This window comes from Taeniopygia guttata, chromosome 2 (assembly GCF_048771995.1).
Source record: "Taeniopygia guttata chromosome 2, bTaeGut7.mat, whole genome shotgun sequence".
NCBI classification, from domain to species: Eukaryota; Metazoa; Chordata; class Aves; order Passeriformes; family Estrildidae; genus Taeniopygia; species Taeniopygia guttata.
In genome coordinates, this window is record NC_133026.1 from 139808525 (window position 1) to 139825459 (window position 16935).

At 44.1% G+C, this 16935-nt stretch overlaps 1 protein-coding gene across 7 annotated transcripts in view; it reads left to right on the forward strand.

Moving 5' to 3' along the window:
* ZHX2 (zinc fingers and homeoboxes 2) overlaps positions 1–16453 on the forward strand; it is a 74161-nt gene extending 57708 nt beyond the window's left edge. For all 7 annotated transcript variants that reach the window (XM_041714059.2, XM_030266640.4, XM_030266641.4 and 4 more), the window contains 2 exons: positions 7451–10141; positions 15203–16453. In XM_041714059.2, the coding sequence (XP_041569993.2) occupies positions 7636–10137 (2502 nt within the window). In that variant the 5' untranslated portion in view covers positions 7451–7635 and the 3' untranslated portion in view covers positions 10138–10141; positions 15203–16453. The remainder of the gene's footprint in view (positions 1–7450; positions 10142–15202) is intronic.
* The last annotated feature ends 482 nt before the right edge of the window (positions 16454–16935 follow it).

Below are 16935 nucleotides of genomic sequence, written 5' to 3' on the forward strand. Positions count from 1 at the left end.
CCTGCCTTCACCAAATTAAGGCCACTGTCTTAGGTGGAATAAGGGACTGTTGCTACAATATAAGTACTTTTTCAGGGCATGAACCAGTTGTAAAGTGCAGTTTCTAATCATGACTAGATTTTTTTCAGAAAGCAAAAAAGCTAGTCAGGCCTAATCTAGTTTTTAGCAACTGAATTAAGCCTGCATTTTAAAAAAAGGCAAAGTACAAGCCAGTGATTGCAGATTGGTACTTATAATAGAAAATTCACAGCATGCAATATACAACTTCCCTTTTTCTGGGAAGGGGTTGGCCTCTTGTGTTCATACCACCATTTTCCTCACATCTTTGGCTCAACAGCAGCTTGAATGAGAACATTTTAGTCAAAAGAACTAAAATGTTAGCAGTGCACTCTGAAATAAGCCTATTGCATGGTGCTGCCACACAGCCTATTCTGGTGAAGCCTACAAAGGGTTTTTCCCCCAAAATACCTGTGTTTTTCAGAGTAAGTTTTTCTATCTCTACACAGTGGTCACATCACAGCTGAGCTGTTAAGAGGCAGCTTTCATGTGATTAGTTTCATCATGCAGTTCTTCAGGATTTTCTACAGCTGTTAGTGCCTTTTAAAAACCCTTTTGTTCTACCCTCAGCCCACCAAAACTTCTGATTCTTGTTTTATCTCTGTGTTTTTACAGAGTCTCTCAGTGACTGTGCTGCAGGGGGTGCAGGGCAGAGGTGGGATTTGCACTGGGTTTGCTTCTGCCCTCATTCATGTGTTGACATCCAGTTTCACAGGACGTGCTGCTGGGGAAGTCAGGAGTCCCAGAGGCAGTTTGGTTTGCTGATCATTTTTGAAAGGCGTGAGTCTCTGATCTTAAAAGAAAGAAAAATTATCAATTTCTGCTTTCCTGTTGAAAAATATTCAAGGTCACAGCATCCTGTTAGAGATATCTATGTGGGAATTTTTTTATAATTAGAAATGTCTACACCAACATGTGCAAACTTTCAATTTCATTTTTTCATATCTGCAAAAATTATTGCTATAACAGTCTGTATACCTCCCCTTTAATTGGGATTTATTCAGCTTACAAAAAACTGTAGAGGTGTTGGAGCTCTATGCTGGTCTGACTTAAATGCTGTTTTAAAAACTCACCCGAGTCCACAAAACTTGCCTTTCTGTGTGGTCTTGTTTTTTGTTTTGGTATTTTTTGGGGTTTTTTTGTAAATCATTACAGTCCCAATCTATCATGCAGGAATTATTTGCCCTGGTTTGCTTCCACTTATTCTTCTGTATGTAATTAAGCAATGTTCTTAAGTGTTTTATCACAGAGGAGAGCAACAGCATGTTTTTTGCTGTGCTTGCTGATGTGCTTTTTGATATTACTGTAGCAGCTGCATGCTAAAAGCAGTTGTAAGGAAGGAAGAACATCACCCTAGGCATGTTGCTTTTTTTGCACCGTGAAATGTGTATCTCCCCTCTCATCCTTGTATTTGTAGGAGAAAAATGTTACCACAACTTTAATGAATTTGGGTTCAGCATCTCTGATGGGGGAGCAGGATGGCAGCTCTGCCCTGTGCTGCTTCTGTTTGCATTGCTGCAGCCTTTGTGGACAAAGAGTTGATGGTCAAGGGGGGCTTATGATGCTGTCAAGTAACATCAGTTAGTTTCTGCTCTGCTCTGAACTTGAGCGTGGCTCCTGGGCAGCCACACAGGTTGGAGTTGAGTGTTAAAATCCGAGATGCACAGAGGGACACAGCATTTGCATCCTGGGGAAGTCAGGGACCCATAGGCTTGGAAGGTTGTGAGAGGAGATGGCTGAAGATATCCAGGAATGAACATCACAGTGTGGTTGGTCACACGTCCTGGAAGGGATGGCAAATTCTTCAGCTCAGGAAAAAGGATGCAGGTGGTGTCTCTGCCTTAAAAGCAACTTGCAGTGTTTGCAAGGTGGTGCCCAGCAGGTGGATGCTGGCTGGTGTCCAAGGGCAGAGCATGGCATCTGTGTTGAGGTGTGCTGAGACCCATTTATTGAGAAATAAAGTGGGATGGAATTCCAAAAAAACCCAGGGACTGAACAATTCATGCCAAACAAGTCCTTGCTGGAGAGCTCTGTGCTGGGTACCTCCTCTGTTACTTCTGCTGTGTCCTCAAGCTGGGGAAGGGGCATGGAAAAGCTGTAGGGAGGAGTTTTTACCTTTATGATATTAAATGTCATGTTCAGACAAAGGGGGTGTGGGTGTTAAATTACAAGGGTGTAATTTGCTGTTGCTTCTCCTGTGTTGCAGAGGACACTGTTTGTGGAGACTGAGCTCCTAAGCAGTAAAGCAGTAAAATGTTTCCACCCTCTTCAAATATCATCCAGCCCTTGCAAATGAACACTGCTATATATTTGTGCCGTTTTTTTGCAGTTATCCTCATGCTGGTGGTGTTCCCACTGTTCATTTTCAAATGAGGCCAGGTGCTGGTAACTCTCTGCCAGCACAGGGTAGAGCAAACAATGCAGGAAGATGAAAAAATAAAGATTTTATTGGCAAATACACAAGTGTCCCTAAAGTGTTTGGGTTTTTTCTGTTTGTTTGTTTTTAAAAGTGAGGTTTATCTGTGAGAAGTAAAGATCCATTTGCACTGCCTGGGAGGTTCAACCTCTTTCAGCCTCTGTTTACTTTACTCCAGCCCTTGGCTCAAAGCAAGGTGCAGCACAAAGCAGTGATATTTCTGATGCACTTTTTCCTTTCTGCTAAAATTAAAGTTTTCCATGCTTTTGAATTAGACATACCTTCAAATTTGGTTGTCTTTAGACTGTTTTCTCCACACTCAGTCATGTTTTATGGTATGAAGGAAAACCAGCAGCATCTCGCCCTATCTCCCCCCTGCCCTTCCACTTCCCCAGCCACAGCTCGCAGGGTTTTGAATGATGCTTTGTGCAACTGAGATGTGTCCAGGTGCCATGGAAAATTCCTGCTCTGCCACCACTTTGGAGGAGCCTGTGGGAACAGCAGTGCAGAAAAGGAGCTCAGTTTCTACCCAAATATTTGCCTATTGTTGTGGTGGAAGTAGGGTGTAAAGTTTACCTATACACACAAGGTAAAGATGGGAGAGAGTAATATTCAGCAAGAGAAACCTTTTGGATTTGTTTTTATCATCCCTTAGCTTGCACTGTACAGTTACCTTATGCTGATGGAAGGTAGCATTGCTGCACAGGCAAGTGTTTTCCAGTGCCAGCCAGGCCTAAAAACACAGTTTATTTTTCCTGTGTGATTCTCTGCAGTTTCCCCAGTCTGGGGCCAGGATAGGAAATCTGGCATTTCCTCAGTCATGCACAGAGTTGCCATTAAAATCCTGCTTCATTCTCTTGTCAGATGCTCTGAAGCCATTTTAACAGGGGTTCAATTGATCAGGGGACTGTGGCTGGATTATTTCATTATTTAAACAAATTTCAGAAATTAAATGCAGACAGGTTAGGGCCTCCTTCATAAGTGCTGTGACACACTTGTGGGGAGAGAAGTTTAAAAGAAGGCATTGCCTCTGACTTGTGTGCTCCTGTCCTGGATGGCTTTGCTGAAGCAAAGCAAATGGAAAGTTTTTGTTCCTGCACACAGGTTCTCTGTGGTTTGGTTTAAACCTCATTCACAATGACAGATTCTGCTTGGAACCAAGCACTTTTGGTTTTCACCTGGTTGCCTTTTGCTGCTTTGTCCATTTGTTCATTTAAAAAGAAAATTCAAAAAATGAGATTTTTTTCTTTCAACCCCCTGCAGTATGGGGAGACAAGCAAGAGATGTGGCAGGTGAGCTGGGGGCATGAGGACTGTCTTCCCTCCGCATGCCCAGGGAGTACCCAGTGAGCTCCCAAGGCAGCTGCTGACTGCACCCCTGCACCTCATCCTGTGGGCACTCTGCAGTAGCAGCAGCCCAGAAAAAGAGGTTATTTGTCCTGTCCATAACAAAACAAAAGGAGAACAGGGCCAGCTTTAGGGATAGAGGTTGACCTGACCATGGTGCAGCCCTGCACTGAATATCAGATGTGGGTTTTGCCCCTTGAAGGAATGCATGTCCTGTGGACAGGGCTCAGCTGGCAAAGTGCAGCTCAGGTTGCCATCAGGATGTGCCAGTTTCTAAGCCATTGCCTTGGAGGGGCTGAAGTGGCATCATTTATCAGTTTTGTCAGGAGCAACACCCCATATTTAAACCTCTCTGCTGGGGCTTTGATTTTATGGCAAGTGGCTCATGTTTGAAAGCTGTGAGATGTGCTTGATGCATTCTCTAATGTTCTGGGATGAGTGGTGGCAGTCCCTGCAAATGTACATGATGCACCTCCCAAAGATATGGTTTTTTAGGGGGGCAGGGGGAGTCCAATCCTTTTCTGGAACTTTCTGTTTCTTTATCCCAATTGACATCCTTACTGAGGTCCTGCAGGAGCTACTGCTTGGAGATCCCAATAAACTCTCCTTGCTCAGGTAAGTGTTGAGCTTCTCCTCCCCATCATTCAGGGTGTGGGTCAAAGGGACAAAGACAGTTTGTAGCTAGTTATGAGTGCCCAAGACTACCTATCATAGACTAAAAGTAACTTGTTTCTTCTATTGACCTCTAAAAGGAAGCATTTGACTTGTGCTTGATTTCTGTGGTGCATCATGATTCTCATGTGGCAGAAAAAACTACTCAAAGTATAGGGTTAGAAAGACAGTAATTAGACGTGCAGAAAACCACTCTGTGGAAAAGAAGGAAGAGAAGAAACAATCTGTACAATTTTCTAGAAAAACTGTAGCACACAGAATTTTTCATCTTTCCATACACTTAGATATGTTTTGAAATGACCTTGGCCCTTCCCCTGTGTCAGAGCATCCTTGTTTGAGGCCAGTCCTCCTGTCCTCATAAGAGTTGGGAGTTTGGTGCAGCAGAGAGCTGGCTGAGCTTCCAGAGACTGGGGAATTCAGAACATTAGTCTGACTTTTAAGAAACCTTTGATTGATTCAAAGCTGTAACCTAGATGCTTCTCTTTCTCCACTCTTTGTCTTCCATCACATTCCTTTATGTTCCTAGCTTTTTCTTCCTGTGGAGGTGGGGGGAAGTTCAGTGAAATATAAATAAGCCTTGCTCTGTCTTTGATGTCCTTTGAATTTTCTTCCTTTTGCTGATGTTGCCACATGAATTTTGCACGAGGCCATACATTAAAACAGGAGCAGACCATTAGGGGCAGCTGTGGCCTGGGAGAGAGAGCAAGACTCAGAGGAGCATCTCAGGAGCTATGGCTCCATTTTTCTTGCCCTGGCCCAGGACACTGCCTTGCACCTCCCTTCCCTCATCTAAGAAAGCCAGTATCACAAATATTGTGGAATCTACAGGGAAGAGTGAGATGACCTGATCACTTTCACCCTGTTCACAGCACCAGCTGGGCTTACAGAGCCCGTTTTGCCCTTGTCTCTCATCTTTTGGCCTGTTTCAGCCAAATTTGATATAAGGGAAGAAGCTTCAACACAAATTAATTTTCTACAGGCACAGTTGGCTGATCAGGAAAATGGACTTTGGGATAGTTGTGTGTTTGTCTCTAGCTTCAGATCCCACCTGCAGTGGGACACAGCACCTCACAGATCACAACCAAAATATCTGTGGAACGACAATTGTGAGGTGAAGTAGAAGGGGAAATTTGAAGGAATATGTGGAAATGATAGAGAACGTTCAGTGTGCTCCAGTTTAGCAGTAAATAGGCACAAATGTACAGAAAACCAGGCATTATTGCTTTCATCTGTTTGTTTATCATTAAAAGGCAGAATGAAAACAAAGAAACAGAAAAGGAAATGTTGGCTCAGAGGCGAATGCCTTGGGGAATGGTGGTGACAATGTTGGTGGTCCAAGGTTGGGGGAAACAGCACAGGGTCATCATGGCCAAGGCAGAGCCATAAGCCTGTGGCAGCTCCATCCCTGTTTCACAGAGCTCAGCAAATATGCTTTATTTCGCAGGGAAGCACCTGGAGCTGAAATGTCCCCGTTGAACGTCAGCCAGAAGCTCTGGTGCTTCACCAAGTGTGCAGGAGCGTGCCTGGGCTGTGTCAGGGCTGGGAGGTGCAGAGTGGCAGTGGCTGTGAACACAAAGCACTGTGCAGTTATCAGAGGCATCTGCACCGTACTAAATATGCATGGGATCTTCCCCGTGGTGTGTTTGGATCTCTTTTTCAAATTCTCCATTTAGAACACTTCTGCAGAATTCAGTGCAGGCCTGACCCTCTCTGCAAATCTCCACTTTCTGTCCTCCACCAGTTTGTAAACGCCAGCGTGTCTCCCACTCAATTCCAAACACTTCTTGATTGCTAAATCTGAGTTTTCCATCAAGACTGTAGAAATATTATGAAACCAGAGACCATCTGACCAGGAAGAATAACAAATTTGAATCAACGATAAATTTTAAAAAGCATCTTGTCAAGTCTTTTTTTAATCCTTTTTTCTTTTTTTACTTAAGCTCTTTTGAGAACTAAATTGTTCTTTTTCCCTCCATCCAGTCCTGGTGAGTGTGTGTAGATCCTAAAAAAGCTGGTGCAGTTTTCTTTGTGCTTGTTCTGACTGATGTCTGCATCCTATCCTTTAGAAAATACATTTTACAGAATTCTTGCATTTGGGAACTTTCAAAAGTGCTTCCGCATTAAAAATAAAGCTTTAAAATGTTTTGGTTTGCCTTTTTTTAATTCTGCAGGGAGTGACATGCACAAGTTGGGACATTATCAGTGGGGTCATGGGAAGGGACCCTGTTTTAAAGGTATCTGAGGGGTTCTTTGGCCTTTGGTAACAATTTCTGTCAATGTTGAGTGAAAAGTGGTGTTTTGAGGAAACATCTCTTCTGGAAAAGACTTGATAGGCCTCCACAAATCTGCTGTAGTTTTCTTGCTGCAGTTTCTTCAAGCCCACCATTTCTCAAAACACAGATCTTTGGAAGTGTTGATTTACATTAACTCTTCTTTCTGCCATTACTTTTACAACCAAGGCAGATCCTATAGCTTTATTTAGAAATTACCCATCATTAGTAACCACAGTCATTTAGTAGTCATATTTACAAGGTAAGTGACAGTGGGAAGTAATTAAGTTTAATATAAATCACACTCAATTTCAAATCTGCAGGCTTCAAAATAGTAATTAATAGAATTGCAGCTTCTATAAAAAGAGGCAGTATTTATAGCAGTATCTTCTTCTTTTCCGAACTAAACACATTGAGTCTAGTGGAAATTAAAATTCCCTGTCTGTTCATTTTATTTGTTCCAGTCATTTTCTTCCTGTGGTGCACTTCATTGCAAATTACCCATTGCTTTTATTCTTTTAGGGGAGATTTTTGATTCTTAAAATGACGATGATGATAATGAGGAGGAAGAGTCAGCAATATCCAAAATACACACAGGCCTTGCAAATGCACACACCTTGAGCTGTGGCTTTCTGCTAAATGATCAGTTTTGTTGATCAGTGCTTAACAACATGTGCTTTGTTTCACAGGTGTCATGCAGCTGACAGGTCTGCTGGTGAAGCTGAGGGTCACAGCCAGGGCAGAAATTCTTTAAACAAAACAGAGTCAAATAATCAGGGAAGTTTGGAGCTGTTTGCAAGATCTACTGAGTTGGTTGCTCACCCTGTCAAAAGAAGCCACCATCTGGGACAACAGCACACTGCCAGCAGCTGCTATGGCCAGCAAAAGAAAGTCCACAACTCCCTGTATGGTGCGAACTTCTGAAGTCATGGAGCAGGAAGGTGCCGAGGGCGCAGAGACTCCTAAAGACAAGGGGACTGGTGCATCGCAGCAGGACTCCAAAAAAAACTGGCCTTCAGAAAACTCAGTCAAAGACTGCGAAGTGGTGGAGGCGAAGCCGGCGGGTGAAAATCAGTCTAAGAAACCCCAGGGTGGTTATGAGTGTAAGTACTGCCCTTACTCGACACAAAACTTAAATGAATTTACAGAGCACGTTGACACTCAGCATCCAAATGTCATTCTCAACCCCCTGTATGTCTGTGCTGAATGCAACTTCACAACCAAAAAATACGATTCTTTATCTGACCACAACACAAAATATCACCCAGGAGAGACTAACTTTAAACTGAAATTAATTAAACGCAATAATCAGACTGTTCTAGAGCAGTCTATTGAGACAGCCACTAACGATGTCACTGTCACAAGCAGTGGGCTAGAAAATGCAGAGTGTGACGATTCACTTCACGGGGGAATCAGTGCAAATAAAGCGCCGGCGATGAAACTGGGAAAGCCTAAAGGGGAAACCAAGAAGGGATGTAAAAAGCCAGAAGAGGGAGTTACAGAAAACCACGTGGATGGCGCTCTCCCCCGCATCATAACCGAAGCCACTGAAGCTATTGCCTGTATAAATGGGGACCTTCTCCATGATGTGTTAGCCCATGTTATGCCCTCTGTACAGCTGCCACCAAATATCAACCTTGTCCCCAAGGTCCCAGTCCCTCTGAACAGTACCAAATACAACTCTGCACTGGACACTAACGCAACCATGATCAACTCCTTTAATAAGTTTCCTTACCCAACACAAGCAGAGTTGTCATGGTTGACAGCAGCATCAAAACATCCCGAAGAACAAATCCGGATCTGGTTTGCTACGCAACGTTTGAAGCATGGTATAAGTTGGTCTCCTGAAGAAGTGGAGGAAGCAAGGAAGAAGATGTTCAATGGTACTATCCAGGCAGTTCCCCAGACCATCACCGTCCTGCCAGCTCCTTTGGCAACTGCAAAAATGCCACAGCCCATCATCCAGACAGCTTTGCCTTGTCAGATACTGGGCCAGACTGGCCTGGTTTTGACTCCTGTGTCAAATGGTTCAACTGTTTCCTGTTCACCAATTACACTTGCTGTTGCCCCAAACCAGGGGCAAAAGAGGACAATACAGACCGTATCAAGTGCCCCAGAGGCCAAGCGTCCTCACATAGTTCAGGTGCCTGAGATTCCTGCCAAGGTGACTGCTGTTCCAGTGACCCCGGCCAGTGAGCGGAAAAAGACCAAGGAGCAGATAGCAGAGCTGAAGGCCAGTTTCATGGCAAGCCAGTTTCCTGATGATGCAGAAGTCTACCGGCTTATAGAGGCTACAGGTCTTTCCAGGAGTGAGATCAAAAAGTGGTTCAGTGACCACAGGTACAGAAGTCAGAGGGGCATTGTGCAAATTCCTGGTGATGCTTTAGGGAAAGATCAAATAGCACCTTCAGCTGGTCGACATGGCCGGTCATTTCACCCATACACAGATTTTACTCCCCAGAGATTCAAAGAGAAAACTCAAGAGCAGCTTAGGGCCCTTGAGGAGAGTTTCTTAAAATGCTCTTTTCCTACACAGGGAGAATTGGACAGGCTTCGAGTGGAGACTAAGCTGAGTAGGAGGGAGATAGATTCATGGTTCTCTGAGCGGAGAAAGATAAGGGACAGCATGGAGCAAGCTGTCTTGGACTCAATGGGATCATACAGAAAACTTAAGGATCAAGGAACTCCCAATGGTGCAATAAGCCAGGCAGAACTTCTGAGTAGCTCTCAGCTCCCTGGTGCTTTATCTGGGTCCTCCACCACATTGAAGAAAACACAAGAGCAAATTCATCTGTTGAAAAGCACATTTGCAAGGACCCAGTGGCCATCACCCCAGGAGTATGACCAGTTGGCATCTCAGACTGGGCTCACAAGAACTGAAATAGTTCGCTGGTTCAAGGAGAACCGGTCTTCACTAAGAACAGGGTCACTTAAATGGATTGACCAGTACCAGCAGCAGTATGCTGCTGATGGTCATAACAAGCAAAGCCAGAAAAAGAACTCAAAACACATTGAGAGTCCAAAGAATGGTAATGAAGTGTCTCGGCAGCATTACCAGGAGCATAAAAAACTGAATGAAGAGAATGGGGGGAAACCAGTGGTGAGAGCAAAAAGAGACTGCGAACCACTGAAAGACTCTTTGTTGGGGAATCAAGCAGAGGGTGTGGACAGGCTGGAGTGCAGCAACAGCCACGATGGCCACGGCAGTGAGGAGAACGAGGAGCCGGCAGAGGTCAACTGGGTGGAGGTGACGGTGGGCGAGGAGGACGCTGCCTCGGACTGTACGGACGGCTGGAGCCAAACGGCCCCCGAGGGCCACACAGAGCTGGCAGACTTGGACTCTGAAAGTATATCTGGAGACAATTCCCACGTATAGACAGGTAATGCTGAGGGTGCCCTGTTTCTCTGAGCCTGCCTTTGGTAGGATGTGCTTCCAGCATTCTGTAGCCCTGCTCCAGTGTAAATCCCTGGAGCCCATCTCTGCCAGGTGCTTTGTGTCTGCTGGATGCCTGAACAAAAGGGAGACCCATTCTGCTTGTAAATTAAAGCCAACTGCATGATAGAGGAGGGGTTAGTGCCATTTCCCTTAGTTTTTGTCTCCTTGTGGGTCAAGTCCTGGATAAGGGAAATTTTTTTTTTTTTTTTTCAATAAGTAATTAAACCTTAAAACTTTCTGTCTTTAAACAACCTATATGTACTTTACCTAAAACATGCTAGCTGAGCCACAGGAAGAAATAGTAAGTAACACTAGTTGCTAATATCCCCCTTGCTGAGAGATCACTGAATAGAGGCTCTGCCTGTTTTTGCATCTCAGGTCCTTCCTTTGCAGCATCCTGCCATGTTGAAAACAAAAGGTCACTGGGGGAAGGGCCTAGGACACAGATGCCTCTTTATGCAAAAGTGAGCGCAAAAAAAAAAAAGTGGGACTGAAGTGGCTCATGCAAATGTGTTTTCTTCCTCTTGCAAGTGAGAACACTCTTCAGTCTGGCTTTGTTCTGCTTGCTCTCACTAGAGTCTTAGGAAATGCCCCAGACTAAGCTGTGTGGGTGTTTAGCAGCTCTTCTTCACAGGATCTTGAATTTAAAAGCAAGCTGCAGGGCCTGGCTTTAGGAGGGGAGGGTTGTTATATGATCTTTCCCATTGTGAAAGGACTTGTCATTTGGAGAGCTGAAACCCGTTTCTGATCACAATTGCACAGGTGTAAATCTGGAATAAGCACTGTCAGTAATTCTTGCATGTTGAATTGACTTCACTGGAACCTGTAACATTTTGTGCTCAGTATAACTGAATCTAATCTGTCTCTCTCAAACCAGTTTCCTTAAACCACAACTTTAGAGTTAATCCTACAGAAAGCTCAGCATCCTGCATGCATTAAAAACTAGTGAGAGAACATCTGCTTGAGAAAATTGGTAATTTTCTGCCATCTAATAAGTAAAATATACTTTAGCATTTCTTTAAAAAGGAAAAATTAAAAAAAAAAACCAAAAAAACCCCAGAACTTACAGAAGTGCCTCCACACTTGTATTTAATACTTCTGCTATTATAGCTACCAGTGCTTGGATTGAACTACCTGTTGCAGGGGTGCAGTTTTCAGCAGCGAGCCCTGCTGCCTAGCATGCCACTTTCTGCATGTGCAGTACTTGTCCCAAAGTGTTCTGGACATTCTAAGTTGAAAGAAACACCAGCCCTGAAGTGGTATTATTTTTAACTGTGAATTCTGTTAGCTAATCTTGAGAAATTTTATGACAGCATCTTTAAAACAAAATATCTTGAAGATTCAGACTGCATTGCAAGGCACTGTCCTGCATTATCCTTGGAAAAGTTGGTAATTAGGGATGTGAGGAACAGGTATTACCAGTGTGTCAAAGGCAGGGATTCAAGGAAGAAGGATGTGGGAACATCAGCCAGAGGCACACTGGGGTGCCATTGTTGTGCAGCCACTTAAGAAGGGAGAGCCAGGATCTGATCTGCCTTTTAAAGTCAAATGTGTGATGAATAAATGCATTGTGGGATTATTTTTCTCCGGGTTGTTGTTCCAGAACATTTCCCCCTTCCAGTTACAAATATTGATTCTGAGGAGAGAGAGCAGATCAGGGGCTCAGAGGGGTAGTGGAGAAGAAGGCAGGAGCAGGGGGAGTTGCCTGAAACCCCTGTTTCTTACAAACCTCTTGTACCCTGAAACCAAGATCTGCAGCAGCCTAGGTTTGGTGCCTGCGTCTCTGTGCTTGTGAGCAGTGTCAGGTATGTTGGAGTGAACCTCCTGCCTCTGTGCCCTGGTACAGATGTTGGCCATAAAGCTTCAGGGCTCTGGAGGTGCCCAAGTGATATCAGAGAGGAATTTTCATAAGAACTTCAGTCTCAGTTAAACTGTTGCTGAGTGATGAGGAGCTTTCTGGTGGTTGTGTGAAAAATGCACCTGCTGAGAAAAGGAGCAGGACTTCTGCTGCAAAGAGTGTGCAGTAATGGTCAGAGGGCCCTTCTGTCCTCTGCTCTTTACCAGTGTCTCAGTGTGTTGCTCTGGGACTTAAAAAAGTCTTTTTAATTTTCCTATATTCTGCCTGTAAGTCTCAGCTGAGAAATGCAAGTGCCTGCTCTGTGGTGCATGGAGGCATTGCTACAGTCGTGACACAAAATTTGGAATCTTTATACCCCACAGGGATGGAACTCGGGGAATAATCTCAGCTACTTTTTCTAAGCTTTCATTGGGCAGCCAATCTTAGAAATTTCAGCTAAAATTTTGATGTTAAATTACAAAGTGTTATCCCAAGTGACATCCAGGGTATGACTCAAAAGCAGAGATTTTTGTATGACCTGACAGAGTACTTGTTTCTGCCAGTTGTCATAAAAGCTTGATTTTTCCTAGCATGCTCCTCAGGTACCACATGTAAGAGGTGGACTGAAGAGCTGACAAGGGATTCCTCTTGTCTCTCATACAGCCACACTTACTGTATGAGTCTCTCACTGCTGAACCATACATCAGGCAGAAACATTCTCCTTTCATATCCGTGGTGTTGCTGTTTTGCCAGCTTGATCTACATAGTCTAAAATGAATGGTTTTTGATGACTGGCCTCCATACCCTTCTTGACTGAATTTGTGTGGCTTTTGTAAAACCTCAGTTCTTCCAGACCATCTCAGTCACTCTCTTCTCCAGTATGTAGCTTTAAAAGATTTTTGAACTATTAGAGAGCATTTGTGTTATATCCTACACGACCTTAATGCCTTAAAAAACTGAGTGTTTCCAAAACTGATCCATGTTTGGCAGATTCTGCTGCTGCTGCAGCTAGAGGGAATTTCACAAGAGACTGGGCCTCTGTGAGAGCAGGATTTATGTCAGGCTCTGCAATGCCATCCTGGGACTAAGAAGAGGCTCTGTAATTGGATTTATTCCATGGAGCAGGTCAGCTTTCTTGAACAGAGGCTGGGGGACCTGTTCCTGCAGGGTACTGGGCTTTCCAGATGTTGAGTGGCTGCTGTAGGGTGCACTAAAGCCATCTCTGGAAGTGCTCCTGGGACTGTCATGAAGCTTTGTGTCCCTCTTGTAGTGAGGCCCAGCTGCTCTGTCAAGAGAGTGCTCTAGCTCCCTTCCCATCAGTAGAGAGGTTCCTGCCTTCCTGCAGCACGAGTCAGAATTAGGTCCCTTGTGCTCCTTTCCACAAACTCAACAAACAGAAACTGGTTCTGAATGAAATACAGCAAACTACAGCTCAGACAGGAGAGCAGGACCAGAGCTTGCCAGAGTGTTTGGCAGCTTCTGCTGCCTTTCTTTGGTGTTGTCTCCCTATGGGGTTTTCCCAAGATAAGAGCTTTTTTTTTCTCAGAATGATTTGGTTTTTTCCCCATCACCACCTTTTCACAGTGATCTATATTTTTTTGGAGTTATTTCATGACCTCCTTTTTTAAGCATGAACCCTGCAAGATGTAGGCACCAAAGCCTGTGGCTCATGGTGGGAGTGAGGTAGCTGAGCACCCTGGATCTTGATGGCCTGGCCACTGCTCTGTGGAGATTTGCCAAAGTCAAACCATGTGTGAAGGTTGCACTGTAGAAAAAAAAAAAAAAAAAGCCTGAAGGCAGCCATCCATTGCATCTGCTGAGTGCATGATACTGAGCATCAGAGGTAGTCTGGCTTCTCTTGGCATCTCCAGCCCCTCCTGTTGCAGGAGCTGAGAGGACTTGCTTGCCAATGACCCAGTGCATTCCTCAGTGTCCAAAACCACCAAAAGTGAACACCACTGGGGTTTCTCATTTTCTGCCCAAGTTCTCGCTTCTCTTGAGGTTTAGTGTTTCGTTTAGAAAGCTCACGGTAGTGTTTGATACTGGTGCTGGGCTCCAAGACAGCATCCTGAAGTAACTCAGCATGGGATTGACCAGTGGTTTTTGCAGTATTCAGGTCCCCCTAAAATTTTTGAGGGGTTGTGGCTGAAGTAGGGAGGGCATGCTTTTTCCCCTGAAATGAGTGAGGTGCATTAGAGACCCAAGCTCTAATATAATGAAGGATTTTAGAGGGAGAAGCAAAACCCAGTGCAGCAATTAAAATTTTCCAGTGAGTCAGGATGAACAGGGGCCTGTGTGGGAAGGTCTCAAGGGTGGGGGAGGACTTTTCCCCTTGATGTTGGTGCAAGCCTATGGCCTTTCCCCAGGCTTGACTGCATTGCAGATGCCAGATAGAGCCCACTGCTTTTGTGGGAAATAACAGACCAGACTGCAACATCCATAGAGGTGTGAAATAACGAGTTAGCTCGGGTTTCAGTGAGCACTGCGGCAGGGTGGGTGAAGAGGATGTTTGCACTTCTTGCAAGTTCACACCTCAGTGTGGAAAAACTGAGCATAATCCCTGTCACAGAGCTCTTGTTTTTTGCTGGGAGCTGGGGATACGTGTGAGTTGGTGGCTATTTGAAGGTTGGGTTTTGAGGGGTCATCTTTTAATCTTTGTTCCTATTGTGCAGCCTTTATGTAGGTGCAGGAGTGATAGCAGAACCAGGAAGCTGCTCTGCAGAGCACAGACACATCCAACTTTTTCCACTGTCTTTGAGTTTGTATAATTTTCTAAAAGCATATAAACCAGGAAGTATTACGAGGGGATTTACTGGGGGAGAAAGACCTGAAGTGTTCTTGGTTTTAGCACTGTCCTGTGGTTGCAAAGTAGTTGCTTCAAACACATGCACACATCATTTTGAGTCAGTGTGAGAATGTGCCTGAGCCAAGGCTGGACCATATATCCCTGCTAGAAGTCTGTAGGGGGTTATTAGCTGGGTGTTACATGCAGCAAAAATGCAACATCCTACCACATGAGGCTGTGATAAGGATAGGCCTCAGAGTACAGTTAACACAAAATAGTGTTACCATATGTGCAGGGATATGAACCAGGCCTCATCATAGTTAACAGCTCAAACAGTTCATAGTGCCTTAAAAAATAATATGCTGCTGTTGTAATTTTTGCAGGGGTACTCCTCAGCTGCACTGTCCTGATGTTGAAGGGGAAATGCTGTCTGAAAATAAAAGAAAACTCTATTTTGCTGCCTGGGTGAGAGAGTGTGACTCCAAGTCTCAAACTGCACTTGTGGAGGCACAGTGAGAAGAAATTCTCTCATGGAGCGTCACCATGGAATTGCTGATAGTGCCAAAGTCCTACTACTGCATTACAGAAGAGAAGAAAGAAAGAGGAAAGGGTCCTTGTACATAGTTTTCTTTTAGTTTCTCTCCCACTCACTTTCCTGCCCAGCCTCTTCCTCTACTGGAACAGATTTGTACAACATAAAAATTTTGTTAATTTTTTTAATAGGTGCAAGTTATTCTTGCATATAATGCAACTGAGAAATTTTGGGGTTGGTTGGGGGGAGGGAAGTGTCTTTTGTGAAGGAGGGAGATTTTTGGGTTTTTTCCTGAAGTGTTTTAAGAAAGAGTTGCAATCTTTTGGAGTTGTCTTGGTGCAGATCAACACCTGAGCCCAGATCCCCACTCCAGTTTACATTTCAGACCAGTTAAACAAGCTCTGGAGAAGTGGGGTTTGTTTTTTTGTTTTTTTCTCTTGTTGTTTTGACTTTTTTGTTTTGTTCTATGGCCACCTGCTACTGATTGAAATACTTAAATCTCTGCTTTTCCATGCTCCTACAAGGCAAGTCTTCCCCAGCTCCTGTACTTCACTTTTCACCAGCCAGCCCCAGCTGGGGGTCTCTGAAGATTTGGCTAGAATGCCTTCTTTTGATTATTGGTTTGGTTTTGGGCGTTTTTTAGCACTTTTTGTTGAAACATGCAGTACAACTCCCAGAGGGGTTGGAATGAGGAAATGAAGATGCTTCATAATCCAAACTTATTTGTGGTTCTTTGGCTGGTACAGTGATGGACACCATAACCAGCAGTCTGCCCTCCAGCTTTAGACGTTGTAGCGCACAACAGAAGTTTCTTATTAACCTTTGCCACTAAATTTTTAGATCGCTCCTGGGTTCCTGAGTGCACTTTTTTCAAATACTGCTAATTTGGATTTGTCTGTCTGTGAGGAGGGAGCAGAGGAGAGCAGGAGCCTGCGTGCAAGAGCTGTCCAGTGCGTTCCTCTGACGAGCTGGGGTTGAAAACTTGCCCACCTTTCAGTATGCTGCACAAATAGGATGCTAGGGAGTTTGAATAAATCCAACTTTTCTAACTTGTTGCTCATTTGTTGTAACTCAATAAAACAAAGGCTAAAAATTTTGGTAACTTTTTTCTCAACTCTTTTGTTTTATTCTAAAATAATTAAATAAAACCCAAAAAAATAAAACCCCACCCAACCTCAGCCCAAACTTTATGCACAGCATCTTGATGTCTTTAGAGCTGCAGTGAGGGTTTTACTGGTTTTGCAGAATTTGGCTTGGCAAATACTAACTGTATTAAAGTGAACTCCATGAATGCTAATGTTTATTCCCCCATGTCAGTGAGCTGTTTCCTGCAGGAAGGATGCAGATAGTGCCTGGGAATGAGCCTTTGGGGAACACCTTTTATTTTGATTGCAGATTCACAAACTGAATGAATGAATGAAACCACCCCTATGATTCAGCCATATGTAGTTATTTTTATTAATCATCAGCACAACGTATAACTGTAGAGGGAGGTTTACAGTGGGTGGCAACAATTCCCTTGCAGTAAAGTTGTCTGGTTCATTGTTTGCTGCATCTGTGTGTCACAAGTCAACAGCAAAAGGT